General features: G+C 38.8%; 1 protein-coding gene and 1 long non-coding RNA gene across 3 annotated transcripts; one reads left to right on the top strand and one right to left on the bottom strand.

Moving 5' to 3' along the window:
- Nucleotides 1-10,513: 10,513 nt before the first annotated feature.
- Nucleotides 10,514-18,741, bottom strand: LOC131136560 (uncharacterized). 2 transcript variants are annotated; one of them, XR_009131755.1, is made up of 3 exons: nt 18,573-18,741; nt 10,906-11,009; nt 10,514-10,737 (listed from the first exon to the last, which is right to left on the bottom strand). It is a non-coding gene; the product is annotated as an uncharacterized LOC131136560 (long non-coding RNA). The 2 variants fall into 2 exon arrangements; XR_009131756.1 differs by having other exon boundaries at nt 10,514-10,755.
- On the top strand, nt 10,854-16,841 carry LOC131136558 (protein NDRG1-like). Its single transcript, XM_058083545.1, has 12 exons — nt 10,854-11,002; nt 11,532-11,637; nt 11,748-11,868; nt 11,955-12,017; nt 12,108-12,168; nt 13,403-13,489; nt 13,579-13,635; nt 13,713-13,879; nt 15,810-15,909; nt 15,981-16,016; nt 16,086-16,137; nt 16,230-16,841. Exons 1-12 carry the CDS (start codon nt 10,952-10,954, stop codon nt 16,460-16,462), a joined length of 1,134 nt encoding a protein of 377 aa, XP_057939528.1. The 5' UTR covers nt 10,854-10,951; the 3' UTR covers nt 16,463-16,841.
- Nucleotides 18,742-19,186: the final 445 nt, after the last annotated feature.

A 19,186-nucleotide genomic window follows, 5' to 3' on the forward strand; every position in this document is an offset into this window, starting at 1 on the left:
AAATATTTATATTTTATTCTCATAAAATTGTTGCTGTTTTTTTTTTTTTTACAAAATCTAGCGCTTCCATTTCTCTGTGGATTTTTCTCACCTTTGCTTCACAAATTATTGTTTGACCGTTGAGCATTTTTTTCTGGATTAAAAACACTTTACTAGTACACAAATGTGTCTATTCAATAATGTTTCATTGTGGTGCACAACTTATAAATATCACTGCTTACTACGACTACCATGTGTAAGGTAGTATGGCATGCCATGTTAACATACATCACCACTATTTTTCACACATTCCTCCAAATACAATGCGTCAGTACTATTATCTGATGAATTATCAGCATATATTGATATATGATATCATTATGGCAGTCTTTTCATTTTACATGGGGCAAGTTCGGACAAGTAGTTCTCACCTTAAGGATTCCCCATGGGCAAGTCATTTTTGTTTTTAAGAGATTAAGATTAAGATTAAGGTATGCCTTTATTCGTCCCTCAATGGGGAAATTTGTATTGCACAGCAGCAAGAGTACAGAGTCAGTTAAGCAGGTAGTATGGCATGCCATGTTAACATCTCCACAATTTCCAAATAAATCTCCAAATACAATGCGTCAGTACTATTATCTGATGAATTATCAGCATATATTGATAGATGATATCATTATGGCAGTCTTTTCATTTTACATGGGGCAATTTCGGGCAAGTAGTTCTCACCTTAAAGATTCCCCATAGGCAAGTCATTTTTGTTTTTAATGTAGAGCCCTGATAGTCCTGTCATTTTCCTCTTTTTGACTGCTATGTATAAATAATAGTTGGTGTCGAAGTCAACACGGGGCATTTTCTGGCTTATGAGAGTCATAATGGAGGGAGGAAACCAAGTGTGACGTTAACACCCGAGGCTCACCACTCATCACTCTCACCCTGTTGTGTTGAAAATACACATCTGTGTTTGACTTCGGGATTCTTTGTTGTTCCCTGCTTTGCTGGGTTCTGTATAAAAGACACAGGTCTACAACATCCAGTGAGAGACTCATTAACGATGCACCATAAAGGTATTCGGAGAGAGAGAGAGAACTGTAATACATTCATTCATTCATTTTCTACCACTTTTCCTCACGAGGGTCGTGGGGAGTGCTGGAGCCTATCCCAGCTGTCTTCGGGCGAGAGGCGGGGTACACCCTGGACTGGTGGCCAGCCAATCACAGGGCACATATACGTAGACAAACAACCATTCACACTCACATTCATACCTATGGACAATTTGGAGTGGAGGCCTGGCTCACACGTTGCAAACCTTGTGCTATGCAATGTTGTAGAACAGCATTGTTCAACCCCAGAGATTGTTTGGCGGTCATGAAACAACAAACAACAACAATAAAAATATTCTTCATTTATTAGTGCCTCGCCTGACAGGTGGACTGATGGCCAGCCAATCACAGGGCACATATAGACAAACAACCATTCACACTCACATTCATACCTATGGACAATTTGGAGTCGCCAATTAACCTAGCATGTTTTTGGAATGTGGGAGGAAACCGGAGTACCCGGAGAAAACCCACGCATGCACGGGGAGAACATGCAAACTCCACACAGAGATGGCCGAGGGTGGAATCGATCGAACCCTGGTCCTCCTAGCTGTGAGGTCTGCGCGCTAACCACTAGACCGCCGTGCTGCACTGTAATACATAAGAAATTAATTTTTGAATAGCAGCCTCACACAATAGAGTGAGGCCGCAATGTTCGAACTGCGATGCAGTGAGGGATGACTGTACTCGATAATAATACAAGTCACTAATACGCCTATATATGTCACCTATACAGCAACAGACATGACAGAAATATTAAATATGATATGTGGGTTTTCTCCGGGTACTCTGGTTTCCTCCCACATTCCCAAAACATGCTAGGTTAATTAGCGAATCCAAATTGTCCATAGGTATGAATGTGAGTGTGAATGGTTGTTTGTCTATATGTGCCCTGTGATTGGCTGGCCAACTTTTACACAAGTATATGGGTGATTTTGTAGAACAAATGAATTTAACACAAATATTTCATAATATTATGCAACCAACTTACGTAACGACTACTACTATATTACCCTATCAACACCTCAACGAAGGCCTTCTAATCTTGCTCGGCAGCTTCTTCTCTCACTCTGGTATGTATATTTCTGTCTGATGAGCACAACCACAGCCGAAAACAACCTGATACAACATCACTTGGATTGAATATACTGTTAACTACAAGTGATTCCACTAGAAAAGATATCCGTTGTAAGGCTGACTTATTAATAAGGCCTTCTTTGGATTATGGTAATGCTAATGGTTTTATTTCATTTGAACATGCATCAGATTACAATTGAATGCATCCCATAATCAGTTCACAGTTCCACATGTCCAAAAGGAGTAGGAAGAAGCAAAGCTTATTAAATCCTACCCCTCCATCTGGTACTATTACAATCAGTAACTGTTACATTTGTTCACTTCCTGCTTTCCTAATATAGTTTAAGGTTTTTTTTAAATTATTTTTTGTCCCGTACCGAAGTACGAGGTGATATGACCATTCATATTTCTCCGCTCTTGTAGAGAAGTATTGGATGACATTTTAGCTAATTGGTTATTTTTAGCCTTATGCATTATTTTAGCTGTTTGAAGATGAACTATATCAGCAAGTTTAAGTATTAGTGATTTTAGAAATAAGGAGTTAGTATGTTCTCTGTAGGCGGCATTATGAATTATCCTTACTGACCTTTTTTTGCAGTACATTTAGCGAGTGAAGATTGCTTTTATAGTTATTAGCCCATATTTCCACACAATAAGTAAGATATGGTAGAACCAGAGAGCAATAAAGAGTGTGGAGTGATTTCTGATTGAGAACAAATTTTGCTTTGTTCAATATTGAAATATTTTTTCACCTTATGTTGCATATTTATAATATGAGGTTTCCAGCTCATATTTTCATCTATTGTGATCCCCAGAAATGTATTTTCCTTCACCCTTTCAATGTCTACACCGTCTATTTGTATTTGCTGGTACGTGTCCTCTCTGCTGTTACCAAACAGCATGATTTTAGTTTTACTTAGGTTCAAGGACAATCTATTATCATCATCCTTTCTAATGATTTAGTCTGTATTCCCTCCAGAACAAAAAGCAGTGGTATCATCCGCAAATAATACCAGCTTTAAGTCTTTCGTGACTTTGGAGATATCATTGATGTACAAGTTGAACAGTTTTGGTCCCAGTATTGACCCCTGGGGAACTCAGGCCACCTAGTAACTAGTCAATATAGTGATATGTATAGCACATCATGACTGGTTCAAGACTCTTCATCCTTGTATTTAGCAAACATCAACTGCTTGTATTGTTTCTTGAATTGGCTCATCGTTGTGCATTGTTTGAGGGTCTTACTCAATCCATTCCATAGTTTGATTCCACATACTGAAATGCTATGGCGAGCATAACGTAGTCCTAGCATAGAAGTGTTTTTGATTGACCTGATATCATATTTCTCATATTATTTACTATATTATGATGTTCTTAAGAGCTTCTTGTCATTTAAATACTGGATGTGCACTTTTGATTGGTTGCGGTGCATGTCTGTGTTCACGTAGACGAATGTCTATGAGGCAGGTCGGTTTTGAGAGACAGCGCAACATGATAGATGCCAAGAGATATGTAAGTAGGGGTATCATTTATTGCAGGGTTTCCCATCTTGGGGGTGAGCCCATTCAAGGGGAGATAAAATAAACCTGATGCGTCACAGGGGAATGACCTACTTATGGCATAGGTTGATATTATTATTTTTAAAACATATATGAAACGATGAATTCATATATTATTTTAGCTTTAAACAGTGAATTACATGAATACCACCGCTCACTGGCACTCATACTATAATACTATACTATAAAAAGATTCATGGAAACGTGCATGTCAACATTCACACACACACATTCTCACTTAAAATGTTTTGCACATGCATTTACACAAATCACTTGATCTAATAAACACACAAGTTATACAAACAACAAAAAGCCACAGTCAAGCATGTAGCGCGAAGCAGCAGCTGCTGTGTTATATTTAGAATGTTTTGAAAGCTGAGAGTCAGACACTGGGACTTTCACCTGCACACTAAGTACTTACCATGGCAACCCATTGTCAGCATTAAAAACAAAGTACATCTAAAGAAAAGAGACAGAGAGAAGTTTTAGTTCATTTAGGGGACATCTCCTTTTCCATAAAAATGTCCAAAAAAAACCTTTCCATTTTATGGCAAAATCCTCCAAGATACTTCATAAAACACAAGAGAAAAACCTTGACAAATTATCTTTTAAACGTAATATATATATATATATATATATATATATATATATATATATATATATATATATATATATAATGTAATTTAACATTTTAAATGATCTTTTAAACTTAATAGTATATATAAAATATATATATAAAAATATATATATAAAATTTTAAATTACATTTCTTTTAATTTAAAAGATATATATATATATCTTTTAAATAAAAAAAATGCAATATGCAAATATATGCAATATATATATAATATATATATATATATACATATATACATACATATTTATATACTATTAAGTTTAAAAGATAATTAAAAATTTTAAATTATATATATTATATACATATATACATTATATACATATATACTATAAAGTTAATTTAAAATTTTAAATTAATTTTTTTATTTTTACATTTTAAAAAATGTAATTTAAAATTTTTACATATATATGTACATATATACACACATATATACATATATACACATATATACACATATATATATATACACTAAGTTTAAAAGATAATTAAAAATGTAAAAAATTTAAATTACATTTTTTTAATTTAAAAGATTATATATATATATATATATTTTAAATAAATTTTTTTTTTTAAATTTTAACATTTTAAATCACATTTGTTTTTATTATATATATATATAAATATATATAAATATATATATATATATATATATATATATATATATATATATATATATATATATATATATATATATATATATATATATATATATATATATATATATACACACACTATTAAGTTTAAAAGATAATTTGTCAAGGTTTTTCTCTTGTGTTTTATAAAGTATCTTGGAGGATTTTGCCATAAAATGGAAACTTGGCATAAAATGAAAGATTCATCTTTGGTCATAAAATGTATGAGGAAATGTAATAACATGTCTGCCATGTAAAAGCCAAGCGATGTGATTCAATTCAGAGTTTGGAGCTGTCTGTGTCCAAGGACCAGAAATGCAGCATTGTCACCACCTGGTGGACATACTGGGAAACCGCAGCCTGTATTTTTTTTATATTAGGATTTTGTGCATTAATGTGATGCATCTGTGATTCTCACTTATGGATTTGTACTTATGTATTTCTTTATCAGATATTAACACATGTTGACAGAAACAAGGTAGCTAATGTAGCATTAGTCCTGCAGCCATCCATCCATTTTTTATGCTTATCCTCACCCTGGACTGGTTGTCAGCAAATCGCAGGACACATATAGACAAACATTCACTCACACATATGGACAATTTGGAGTTGCTAATTAACCTAACATGCATGTTTTGGAATGTGGGAGGAAACCGGAGTACCCGGAATACACGCACAGGGATAACATGCAAACTCCACACAGAGATGCCAAGTGGAGATTCAAACCCAGGTCTCCCCGAGACTTGTGTGGCCCGCCAGTTGCTTACAAAATATTGAAACTCTTAACATAAAAGCTAGCAACATGACTTGCAGGTAGTCTGAGACAATCTTTGGATGGTTTACGTAAGTCAGGGGTCTCAAACTCAATTTACCTGGGGGCCACTGGAGCTAGGGTCTGGGCGAGGCTGGGCCGCATCAGGTTTTCCAAAAAAAAAACACACAAAAAACGCATTTATTAAAAACAGAAAAATGAATAAACTTTGCTTTGGTTCCGATTTTCTACAAGAAAAGCTCTGACAAAACATTCCACTGTTGTCAAATACCTTACTTTTTACTTTTCTAAACAAAATAAGATCAAGAATAAAGAAAATCAATCAATCAGTAATAAATAAATATAATCATAATAAAACGGCAAATAATTCAAAATTAAGAACCCACATATAGTTGGTGGGTAGACAAATTATTTTTTTCAGATTAAAATGAACAAAGCATTATTAGAGCCCTGTAGACATGACAAAACACGACTATAGTCACATTTATACTCTTTTTATTGACAACATATTGCGCAACTGCAGGGTTTTGAGACACATGCTAATTCGCAAACTAGAGAGCTAGCAACCTAAACAGTAGCCTCCAAGTTATTTCCTTTAAACTTAAAAATCCAAAAACTTTCCACTTCCACACGGATAGGGAGGATAACTATTAACAGTTATTTAACCTTTAACATGAACATTAATCAAACGTAATCATTTTTTCTGGGTACATGATACCATACAGCATCCATATCAAACTTGTGCGGGCCGCACTAACATTAAACTTTCATATCAAGGCGGGGGCCTCAAACTAGTGTCCTGCGGGCCACATTTGGTCCGCGGGCCACGTGTTTGAGACCCCTGGTTTAAGTAGCTAGCCAAACAAATATGTGGCACACAACTCAACCATACGCACTGTCATGAAGAAAAGGAGGGATGTACACATGCTTTTTAATAGATGTTTAAAGTGCTCATGAAATAAGGTACACAAGAACATCTAGCTGATAATAACTAATAATAAGACTAATAATTAAAGGTTGACTGTTAGAATTACAGCATAAGCGTAAAATAGCGTGTCTGTATGAAATATATAGTCTGGCCCCGCTGGCCAATTTTTGTAACTCAATGTGGCCCGTGAGTCAAAGAGTTTGCCCACCCTGTGCTTACCAACTTTAACTTTAACTAAATAAAACTAAAATAAAGAAAAACTACTCACCATTATTCACGTTAGTAGATTTTGGAGTGATATGCTCACCTGCTTAAGCGGCGCGTGTGCTGCTCGGAGACATTAATGTACAGTATTATGTGTATGGTCGTACCGTGTTATAGATTGTTTTTTTATTATAACTATTTTATTATATAGTTATTATAAATTGACTATGGACTATTAATAGTGCAAAAATATTGAAAAACAAGGCATACCATATTTTCCATACCATATGACACATCGGATTATGAGGCGTAGTCTCAATTATGGGGTCTATTTCTGTACTAAAAAAGGCAACAGAAGTATTACAGTGAGTTTAGTTGAACTTTATTCTACTATTTAACAATACATTCACCATATTTTTCATTTATCTTCTCCCACAAATCAATCAAAGTCCTCATCTTCTGTATCTGCATTGACCAGCTGGGCAATTTCGCCATCAAACATCCCGGTTCCCTCTCATCATTGTCGGAGTCAATCTCATTGTCAGGTGCACCGGCTTAAAAGGCCAGTGTCGATTTTTGAGAAAATTAAAGGCTTTCAAATGGGCCTTGTAGTGCTTAAAATACTGTATGTAGTAGTCTGGCCACTCACGTCAGTACTGTTACAGGACATTCCCCTCACATTCTGTGTGGAAGTGGTAAGGACCTGGCTTCTTACTGCATGCGTGGGTTTTCTCCGGGTACTCCGGTTTCCTCCCACATTCCAAAAACATGCTAGGTTAATTGGCGACTCCAAATTGTCCATAGGTATGAATGTGAGTGTGAATGGTTGTTTGTCTATATTGTCTATATTTGTCGAAGACAGCTGGGATAGGCTCCAGCACCCCCGCGACCCTTGTGAGGAAAAAGCGGTAGAAAATGAATGAATGAATGAATAAGTAAATTAGGGAAGATAAGGTGATTCCAGGGCTGTAATAATCTTAATCTTATAATAATCTTATTTAGAAACCCATAAACATGCCTTCTGTGATTTAACTAAGAAAACATTCTAATGATAAATGTAGAAATTACCTTTATGGTGTTACAGGTAAAGTAAGTTTGCCCTGCTCTGGCATATTAACATGGCCATAAAATGTGGGACAGCAGTCATTGATGAATTAGGCCAGCAGGCCAGTGTTTCGTAAGGGTTAGACTGGTGCTAAAAAGGCTTCACATTGACCCGAGGCCGAGTCTGACCCATCTGCTGTCGTTTGCAGCTAAATGGATTACCTGCTGTACCTACACTTCCCACAACTCTATGTGTGTGTGAGAGAAAGATGGAGCAGTGGTACTATATCTTAAAGACGTGACACAGCACAGTCTGCTATGGTTCCGTTCAACCAGCTGCTACTGTCTGGATTTTACACCTTCGACTTTAGAGCTGAACCAAAAAACAGGGCTATAGAACTTGGGATAGCTGAGTTTTATAGGTCAATGTGACAGAAACTTTACAGAATTAGTATTTGTACAGCAAGGAAGTCAATCACATGACTGATTTGGCTCAGTTTTTTCTTACGCCAGATACAAGACTCCCATTCGTCCCAGTTTAGGACCAGCACATCTCCTGTGGCTGGGGTTTAAACCCACACCATCTGCACAATAGGTTTCATTCACTGCTCATCTTCAACTACAAATCACTACTAGGTCTGCTTCCATGACAGTCCCCAGACTGAGAACCAAACTGGCAAACAGGCCTTTACATTTTCTGGTCCTTCACATTGGAATCAGCTCCAAAGTATGAACTCGGTCAATACCAAAGACCCAAATGCTTGCTCCCAAATAAGTATTTATATGTAAGAGGCAAAATGAGTGTCGCGGGGGTTGCTGGAGCCTATCCCAGCTGTCTTCAGGAGAAAGACTGGTGGCCAGCCAATCACAGGGCACATATAGACAAACAACCATTCACACTCACATTCATACCTATGGACAATTTGGAGTGGCCAATTAACCTAGCATGTTTTTGGAATGTGGGAGGAAACCGGAGTACCCGGAGAAAACCCACGCATGCACGGGGAGAACATGCAAACTCCACACAGAGATGGCTGAGGGTGGAATTGAACTTGGGTCTCCTAGCTGTGCAATCAGCGGCATTTCATTAACAATGAACGAATGTCATTTTTAGAATGTGCAGGCGTGGTGTTTAAGAAACATGGTTAAAGCTCAGTGCAAGAACATGTAAAGCAGGGGTCTCAAACACGCGGCCCGCGGGCCACTAGTTTGAGGCCCCCTCCTTGATATGAAAGTTTAATGTTAGTGCGGCCCGCGCAAGTTTGATATGGATGCTGTATGGTATCATGTACCCAGAAAAAATTATTACGTTTGATTAATGTTCATGTTAAAGGTTAAATAACTGTTAATAGTTATCCTCCCTATCCATGTGGAAGTGGTAAGTTTTTGGCTTTTTTTGGAAATAACTTGAAATAACTTGAAGGCTACCGTTTAGGTCGCTAGATCTCTAGTTTGCGAGTTAGCATGTGTCTCAAGACCCTGCAGTTGCGCAATATGTTGTAAATAAAAAGAGTATAAATGTGACTATAGTCGTGTTTTGTCATGTCTACAGGGCTCTAATAATGCTTTGTTCATTTTAATCTGAAAAAGATAATTTGTCTACCCACCAACTATATGTGGTTTCTTATGTTTTTATTATTTGCCGTTTTATTGTTATTATTATTTATTTATTTATTACTGATTGATTGATTTTCTTTATTCTTGATTTGTTTATTTATTTTTCATCTTATTTTGTGCAGAAAATAAAAAGTAAGATATTTGAGAACAGTGGAATGTTTTATCAGAGCTTTTATTATAGAAAATCGGAACCAAAGCACTGAAAAAGTTTGTATATTTTTCTGTTTTTAATAAATGCGTTTTTTTTGGTGAAAACCTGATGCGGCCCAGCCTTGCCCAGACCCTAGCTCCAGTGGCCCCCAGGTAAATTGAGTTTGAGACCCCTGATGTAAAGAATATAAAGTGCACAGTACAGTAAATTAGCTTTTAGCTCTCCATTTAGCAGTAGAGTATCAAGGTCAGCTCATCGACAGCGAGCCGAATGTTTTCTGTGAGCAACAGATGGCACACTGAGATTAGGGAAATGACCCGTTAAAGGCTTGGCTGAACGTGTGGCTGACGTATTGGGGCTTGTTTACTTTTCTTACCTATTTATAGTAGGCGGTATACAAAACAAACAGGACGAATAGTGACGCATCATTTGGCTTTTGTTTGTATTGTTTGCAAACAAAAGATAGAATAGAAATGGTTAGTTTGACAAAAGGTCAAGTGGTTAGCGTGCAGACCTCACAGCTAGGAGACCAGGGTTCAATTCCACCCTCGGCCATCTCTGTGTGGAGTTTGCATTTTTCTCCCCGTGCATGCGTGGGTTTTCTCCGGGTACTCCGGTTTCCTCCCACATTCCAAAAACATGCTAGGTTAATTGGCGACTCCAAATTGTCCATAGGTATGAATGTGAGTGTGAATGGTTGTTTGTCTATATGTGCCCTGTGATTGGCTGGCGACCAGTCCAGGGTGTACCCCGCCTCTGACCCAAAGACAGCTGGGATAGGCTCCAGCATCCCCCGCGACCCTCGTGAGGAAAAGCGGTAGAAAATGAATGAATGAATGGTTTGACAAAAGTGGTGATGGCCTTGTCATAATTCAAGCAAAACCAGTTGAGAAATGAACTAGTCTTCATTCATGCCTAATTGCGCTCCTATACATGAATCTCTCTATAATCAGATGCATACAGATAAACAGTAAGAACACAGTGTTGTGATCTATGCTGCTTTGTTCATTCTTGGTAGACGTCCAATATTGGCTCTGTAGGACAGAAGCAGCCTGAGGTGAGATTAAAACATGGGCCAGTTGGCCACATGTGAACCAGGTTAGACTTGGAGCTTAGTGGCAGATCAGGACTAGAGCATATATATATAAAGCAGCTCAAAGGAATGCTCTGTCACACATCATCCTGAAGTGGTACCTGCATACCTGTGCACTACAAAGCTTTTGGAAGTCTCCAGCAGCACCGGCAGCCATGGTTCTGGAAGAGAATGAGTCCGACTCTGTCTTTGAGCCCCACATCGCTGTAAGTACTATAACACAGAGAGCACAGTCACATTATATTGATGTGTTGCCTTTTATGAATGTGGAGGAACTTAGTGACTCGGGTTTCTGTTACTACCTCAATCATATTTATTTATTTAACAACCCATTACAATACACTCATATGTGACTTTACTCACCTGTATACACATATACAGTCATATATACAGTCATTATTTGCACTATGACCTATTTACCATTGCACTAAAATTAATATATCTGCTCCTGTATATGCTCCTGTGCAATACTATGTGTATATTTTGGATATTTTGTATATATCTTGTACATATCTTGTTAAATTGTCTTTTTTTTTACTCTACTTTTATATACTTTTTTTTTTTAACTTGACTACTGCACTGAAAGGAAAAGCTCTCCAATCTTGTTGTACATCTTGTATAATGACAATAAAGGCCATTCCATTCCATTCTGCTCTTATGCGGATCGGGAATAACTGGACACAATCTACAACCTGTCTCCATCTAAAAGTGTGAAATATTCTCTGTTTATTTGAGGAGGAGCATGTCGACACTCAGTATGGGAAAGTCCACTGCATCATGACGGGGACACCCAAGGCAAACCGCCCAGTCATCCTGACATTTCATGATGTTGGCCTGAACCGTATGTATTACAACTACTTTGAATATGCCTTGCCAAAGAGTTTTGCATGTTTACATTTGAACAAAGAGTGACTGTGATGCAAATGAATTCATTCTTGTACTCCTCTACAGACAAGTCATGTTTCGAGACTCTGTTCACACATGAGGACATGCAAGAAATTATCAGACATTTCCCGGTTTGTCATGTCGAAGCACCAGGACAACATGAGGGGGCCAAAACCCTCCCAACAACGTAAGAAGTCTTCATTGTTACCGACAGAGCTATACTTATCGGAAAAACTGCATATCATTCCAAATGCTGACTTCTGACCTCCCAAGGTATTCCTACCCGACCATGGACCAGCTGTCCGAAGCGCTGCCTACCGTGCTCAAACACTTTGGGTGAGTCAGACCTGATAATCCTCATGTTTTACCATGATAATCTCCAACTAATACCTTAGATCAGGTCCTGACTCTGAACGTGATTAACAGGTTGCACAGTGTGATTGGACTGGGGGTTGGAGCTGGTGCCTACATTTTGGCTAATTTTGCTGTGAGTCCTCAATTTTTCTTCTTCTATCCTCATTTGAGTCTGCAATATGACAATATTGGTGTAAAAAAATATATCACAACAATACAGTACATGGTATCCATAGTGCATGCAAATCTGTGTAGATCCTCAGTCATTCAAGGTCTTGATAATTTGTACAGTTTTAAGGGAACTGGACTCTTCTTGTTTGTTGACGACCAATCCAAAATCCAAAAGGCTTCTTAAGATCACTTTAAGGACAACAATGACCAAATTCAGGATAGGGATTGAGAGAGGAGCCCTCTCTAAACAAAGGGGGAGGTTTGTTCCGTCGACTATCATCTGCATATAACAATGCCCTGACATACTGTATCTCCCAAATATTATCTCATTCCACGGGGAGAGTGGCCACTTGTTAAGCTATGCCAACCACGCTGGCCAACGAAGAACCCAATTGAGCCCCCAAGGTGTATAGCCCCATAAATAGGAACACTTCACACCTAAGAAATTAAACATTCATTCATTTTCTACCGCTTTTTCGTCACGAGGGTCGCGGGGGTGCTGGAGCCTATCCCAGCTGTCTTCAGGCGAGAGGCGGGGTACACTCTGGACTGGTCGCCAGTCAATCACAGGGCACATATAGACAAACAACCATTCACACTCACATTCATATCTATGGACAATTTGGAGTCGCCAATTAACCTAGCATGTTTTTGGAATGTGGGAGGAAACCGGAGTACCCGGAAAAAAACCCACGCATGCACAGGGAGAACATGCAAACTCCACACAGAGATGGCCGAGGGTGGAATTGAACCATGGTCTCCTAGCTGTGAGGTCTGCGCGCTAACCATTGGACCGCCGTACTGCCAGAAATTAAACAAATATTATGTATTAGATGTAGTTGTTTATCTTCACTAGGGTCACAGGAATGCTGGAGTTTATACCAGCTGTCTTTGAGCGAGAGGCGGGGTACACCCTGGTCACCAGCCAATCGCAGTGCAAATATAGACAAACAACCATTCACACTCACATTCATACCTATGGACAATTTGGAGTCGCCAATTAACCTAGCATGTTTGATAACAAATGAGAAGACTCCAGTTGCCTCAATTTAACCTTTCCAGATGGTGCATTTAGGTTCACCAACAAATACTTGAAAATATAGTAGGAAAATACAATATGACAGATGATTTAGTTGTTATTTATCATTTGTGTGTGGCCTGCTAATTGTGTGTCTTGTGTGCATGTGTGTGTTTAGCTGAATCACCCAGACCTGGTGGACGGATTGGTTCTGATCAACATCAACCCCAATGCCGAAGGATTAATAGATACTGTCGCAAACAAGGTCAGCTCTTTGTGTGTGTGTGTGTGTGTGTGTGTGTGTCATGACTGGCTCAGCTACGAATAAAATATATTTGTCTCTGCCTGTTACAGATTACTGAATGGACTCACGCCCTCCCTGACACAATTATCACTCACTTATTTGGAAAGGTAAGCTGCCCTGATGGGTTGATGAAATAGTGTTTGAACTCCTTTTGCTTTGACTGACTTTGAAACTGACTTTTTAGGATGAGATCCAGTCCAATCATGACCTCATAGCCACATACCGCCACCACATCACCACATCTATGAACCAATCCAATGTGGGTCAGTTCTTCCGTGCCTACAACAGCCGCACTGCTCTTCAGGTGGAGAGGCCTGTTGAAGGAGGCAACGTCAACGTCAGAACCCTCAAGTGAGAACCACTATAGGGACTTGTAGTGGACAAAGGTTGTTGTTTAGCAACGTGTGGAATTACCATTGATATACACATATAGACATACAGTGCTTCATATTCAATATTCCGATTCGCCTAACATGCATCTTTTGGGGATGTGGGAGAACAAGCACAGATGTTGGCCTAATGCTTACTACATGTGCTAATATGCTACGTTACGAGCATTTACAATATAGTCATCCATCCTTTTTCTATAGCGCTTGAACTCATGAGAGTCACAAGTGAGCTGGACCCTGTCCCACCTGGCTTCAGGCAGGCATTAATGCGTATCTTAGCAGAAATACAAATGCCCATCTATAGTCTATGTAGTCTGTAGTATATGTTAAAATGAGAACTTAACCCTTTCATGCACGCATTATGATAACCTGCTTCAAGATTTTTTTCCCCTAAGTGTTTTTGGGACACTTTAGGCATGAAAAAAAATTATCACCTTCATTTTCTACCGCCTTTTCCTCACAAGGGTCGCGGGGGTGCTGGAGCCTATCCCAGCTGTCTTCGGGCGAGAGGCGGGGTACACCCTGGACTGGTCGCCAGCCAATCACAGGGCACATATAGACAAACAACCATTCACACTCACATTCATACCTATGGACAATTTGGAGTCACCAATTAACCTAGCATGTTTTTGGAATGTGGCCAAGGGTGGAATCGAACCCTGGTCCTCCTAGTTGTGAGGTCTGCGTGCTAACCACTCGATCGCCATGCCGCCACCTTCATTTTTAAAAATCATACATTTTTCAAGGAGTTGGTAAAGTGTCCATTAGAGTGGACAACGTGAAATATAGTTGTAAGCAAACCAATAAAAACAAAAGAAAATTGTAAACAGCATTAAACATGTTTTTGTTTGATCTTTAAGATTTTTAACATATTCCAAAACTGCTAAATGTACTGCAAAAACATTTAACCAAAAAGAAATGTACTTTTTTTGATTCAGTTATTACTGTCTACTTAACTCCAACCACAACAATGAGGTCTTCTCATTGATGCCTACTACTACTACTACTACTACTACTACTACTCAATTCATCCAAACTGCTTCATTTTACGGCACGGCGGACAAGTGGTTAGCTGCGCAGACCTCACAGCTAGGAGACCAGGGTTCAATTCCCACCCTCGGCCATCTCTGTGTGGAGTTTGCATGTTCTCCCCGTGCATGCGTGGGTTTTCTCCGGGTACTCCGGTTTCCTCCCACATTCCAAAAACATACTAGGTTAATTGGCGACTCCAAATTGTCCATAGGTATGAATGTGAGTGTGAATGGTTGTTTGTCCAGGGTGTACCCCGCCTCTCGCCCGAAGACAGCTGGGATAGGCTCCAGCATCCCCTGCGACCCTCGTGAGAAAAAGCGATAGAAAATGAATGAATGAATGCTTCATTTTACAATCAGTAATGAATACACGATTTGCAGTGAATAGAGGTTTGATTTGAGCACCATTTCATCAATCACATCTTCTGGAAATATATACAGGAAGAAATCTATTGGATCTGTTCCCTCAATATTCACTTTCCACTCTCCTAAAAAGGAGTCAGGTCTCCCTTTTTGTCTGAGCTTCTTCCGCATCCTCATCTTCTTCACCATCCCCATCTTTCTCAGCATCCTCAACTTCACTGTCACTACTGATGCCAGTTGCTAATTCTCTTTTTTCTGGTAACCATTCATCATCCTTACTTGAGTCAGATGGTATTTGCTGGACTACTCTACTCTACTACTGACTGATGCGCAACTGTGACATTAAGTCTCATTCATATAGGAGAAAACATCTATTGAATAGCTGTCCACTGTAGTGACCACTATCCCTGAAAGGGTTAAACATGGTGGCACATTTTTGCAGGAAAGAACCACTCACAGTGATTGAATGTCGAAATCTTTTTTTGTGATATGTCCCAGATGCTCCACTTTGCTGGTTGTTGGAGACAGTTCTCCAGCTGTGGAGGTCGTAGTGGACTGCAACTCCAAACTCAACCCAACCAAGGCCACGCTGCTCAAGGTAAACACTAATGAGGAAAGCTCTTGTTAAAGATCATCCTGGAACGTAACTCTTATGCTTTGACCCACTAGATGGCTGATTGTGGAGGACTTCCTCAAGTGGCTCAGGTATGCTAGTATATTTAAGGCTCTACTGTAAATTCATGTGACATTTATGCATATTTTGTATCTTAACAGCCAGCCAAAGTGATTGAAGCCTTGAAGTACTTCATCCAGGGCCTGGGATACCGTAAGTCATAACAATTTAACATTACACGTATTCATAACACAGTGCTAAAAAGTATTATCTGCACTTTAATTCCCTTGAAAATCTATCCATAGTGTCCAGTGCCAGTATGACCAGGCTTCGGTCACGAACGACCTCCAGCTCCAGCATCTCGTCCATGGATGGCCCTCGGAGCCGCGCTCACACCAATGAACTGCAACGTGGCCGCATTCACTCACACGGCGCAGAGGAGAAGCGTGGACGCTCCCACACTGACGTCTCCATGGACAGCATCTCAAACAGCAATATGGACCGCATGATTTCAAAGTCCACTGAAGTGGCATGCTAGAGCACACACACACACACACTACACGTATATCATGCATGAGTTAAATTACGTATACCTCAGACCTCTTTTTACCGGGCTCCACCCTCTTTCTACCCGCCACGCCCTTTTATCTGCACTCAAAGGTCACAGTCGTAGCTAAACCACCAGTTTCTCTCATCCTTTGCCACTGATTGCAGACATTCATATAATAATCATTAAAAACAATATTCATTCAAATGTGTTCTTAGTTTAGCTGTACATCTACATTGGTAATTTTTCATTACTTTCTTGTACTTTTGTCAGGAGTTTATTAGAAATGTATATGTATAAGTATATAGAAAAATGTTTGGTCCTGTAGAAGAATAAAATGATGCGATATTTCAATAAATAATAATAAAAATGAACTCCCTATTGTATTTCTTTCTTCGTACCACTAGATGGTGGTCTGCACGCTTGTATTTCATCCCCCACAGTTCATGGAAAGCATCAAACATGAACGCCAGCCATCTGGCACAGCTTCAGAGATGTTTTTAATAACGGCTTATGGTTTTATCTTGAGCTTAGCTCTTACCCAGATGGGCTGCATTAAATAAAATAATGTCATGTTAATTCCTGTTTGTCATCCATCCCCGTACAATTCCCAACACAAAAGTCCTGAGGATAATTTTGTGTCGTGGCAACAGTTCATTGTGGTGACAAATCCCACGCAGGAAAGATATACACACATATAGCATGAAATCAGTAGCACTACATGGTTTATGTGTATGTGTGTACTAGCTGTATGAATGAATGTGCTTTATGTGCAGAAACCGCATGTGTGTATGCATGTGTGAATCAATTAATGATACAAAGCTGGCAGCATTAAAATTCACATTTATTTAAAATTCTTCCAGCTGTGGGTGTGTTGCATCTTGATTACAAACCTTCTAGTTTGCATTATGACGCTTTGATGAATAATTCATGAGAGCAATTTCTTGAGAATTTATTTAAACATGAGACATCCACTGTGGCATGCTTCTACATAGAATATGTTTTGTTGTGTGCTGGGTTGCTTGGTTGTAAAAGGCTACACTGTTGTTTACATTCATTCAAAGCCATGGGCATATACACTCGCCTCCAAATGTGGCCCGCAGGACACTAGTTTGAGGCCCCCGCCTTGATATGAAAGTTTAATGTTAGTGTGGCCCGTGCAAGTTTGATATGGATGCTGTATGGTATCATGTACCCAGAAAAAATTATTACGTTTGATTAATGTTCATGTTAAAGGTTAAATAACTGTTAATAGTTATCCTCCCTATCCGTGTGGAAGTGGTAAGTTTTTGGCTATTTAAGTTTAAAGGAAATAACTTGGAGGCTACCGTTTAGGTCGCTAGCTCTCTAGTTTGAGAGTTAGCAAGAGTCTCAAGACCCTGCAGTTGCGCAATATGTTGTAAATAAAAGGAGTATAAATGTGACTATAGTCGTGTTTTGTCATGTCTACAGGGCTTTAATAATGCTTTGTTAATTTTAATCTGAAAAAAATAATTTGTCTACCCACCACCTATATGTGGTTTCTTAAGTTTTTATTATTTGCCGTTTTATTATTATTATATTTATTTATTACTGATTGATTGATTTTCTTTATTCTTGACCCTAGCTCCAGTGGCCCCCAAGTAAATTGAGTTTGAGACCCCTGCTGTATGGGGGCCAAAGGCAACCCTGGTCATTGGGGCCCTCCATATCCTTGTACTGCACTGACAACAGTTTTTTAAAGGTGACCTATTATGCTTGTTCTACTTTTCTGACCCATAAAAGTAGTTAGAATGTAGTTAGAAACCAACATTTCTGATAATGATGTTTACACATTTGAAAGTGAGCCCTGCAAAAAGTTGGGGATGGCTCAAAACGCTCGGTTTCAGAGGGCGTTGCAAAACTGTAACATATAATATACAATAACGTAACATGACATATCGACATAAACAACACACAACATAGTTGTTTCACATCAAAATAAAATAATAATAACATTATCACATTTTGAACTGAAGTATGTGTGTGCGCATGCGTGCGAGTATGTGGTTTTGTAGGCGTTAAAAGTTCACTACACTGTGTAACCACATGAAGGAACCATTTTTAGCGCTTTAATACACACCTTTTGTAGTTTTGATTTCTTTATTCTTTTAAGTGCTTGTCTTCCTCTTGCCACTCCACTGTCCACTGGGGTAACTCCGTATCAGTTTTCTCCAAACTACGCTACCAAGTTTGTTTCCTCAGGTGTTGTTCAAGAATCAATCTGCACATGCGCAGTAACATGGAATAGTCCATTGCATGGGAGGGGAGGGGGGAGCAGTCGAAGCGGTCATGATCGATTGTGTAGTTAGTTATACCGTGGTTTTATCTACTCTGTTGTTCATTTTAAATTCCATGGTGATGAATTTCCCTAATGAAGTGCAAAAAGTTCACTGTTATTCACGGAGCATCGTGTATTCTTCTGCCGAGACACACTAACTGTAACTAGCTGCATGCTGTAGCGAGCTTTGATGTGTTTACGGCCAAAATTAAGTTTGTAATTAATATTTGGAAAGTTACAATTTAGTGGGAAGTGGTTTTATGTGTTTTAATAATACTGTCAAATGTATATGTGTCAAAACCACAATTGTTTTGAAGGAAATAGTAAATAAAAGAACAAAGTTAGTGCAAGTGTGTTCTGTTAAAGTACCGTGTTTATTCCTTCTCCAAATTGCCCCTGAAGTCCCATGTGATATG

The sequence above is a fragment of the Doryrhamphus excisus genome, chromosome 10 (assembly GCF_030265055.1).
Source record: "Doryrhamphus excisus isolate RoL2022-K1 chromosome 10, RoL_Dexc_1.0, whole genome shotgun sequence".
Taxonomy (NCBI): Eukaryota; Metazoa; Chordata; class Actinopteri; order Syngnathiformes; family Syngnathidae; genus Doryrhamphus; species Doryrhamphus excisus.

What these genes read in the sequence shown, in the direction of transcription:
- LOC131136558 (XM_058083545.1), top strand. Translation starts at nt 10,952, where the DNA reads ATGGTTCTGGAAGAGAATGAGTCCGACTCTGTCTTTGAGCCCCACATC. An exon ending in TCATGATGTTGGCCTGAACC is followed by an intron (nt 11,638 to 11,747) that starts GTATGTATTACA and finishes ACTCCTCTACAG; the next exon opens with ACAAGTCATGTTTCGAGACT. An exon ending in GCCAAAACCCTCCCAACAAC is followed by an intron (nt 11,869 to 11,954) that starts GTAAGAAGTCTT and finishes TGACCTCCCAAG; the next exon opens with GTATTCCTACCCGACCATGG.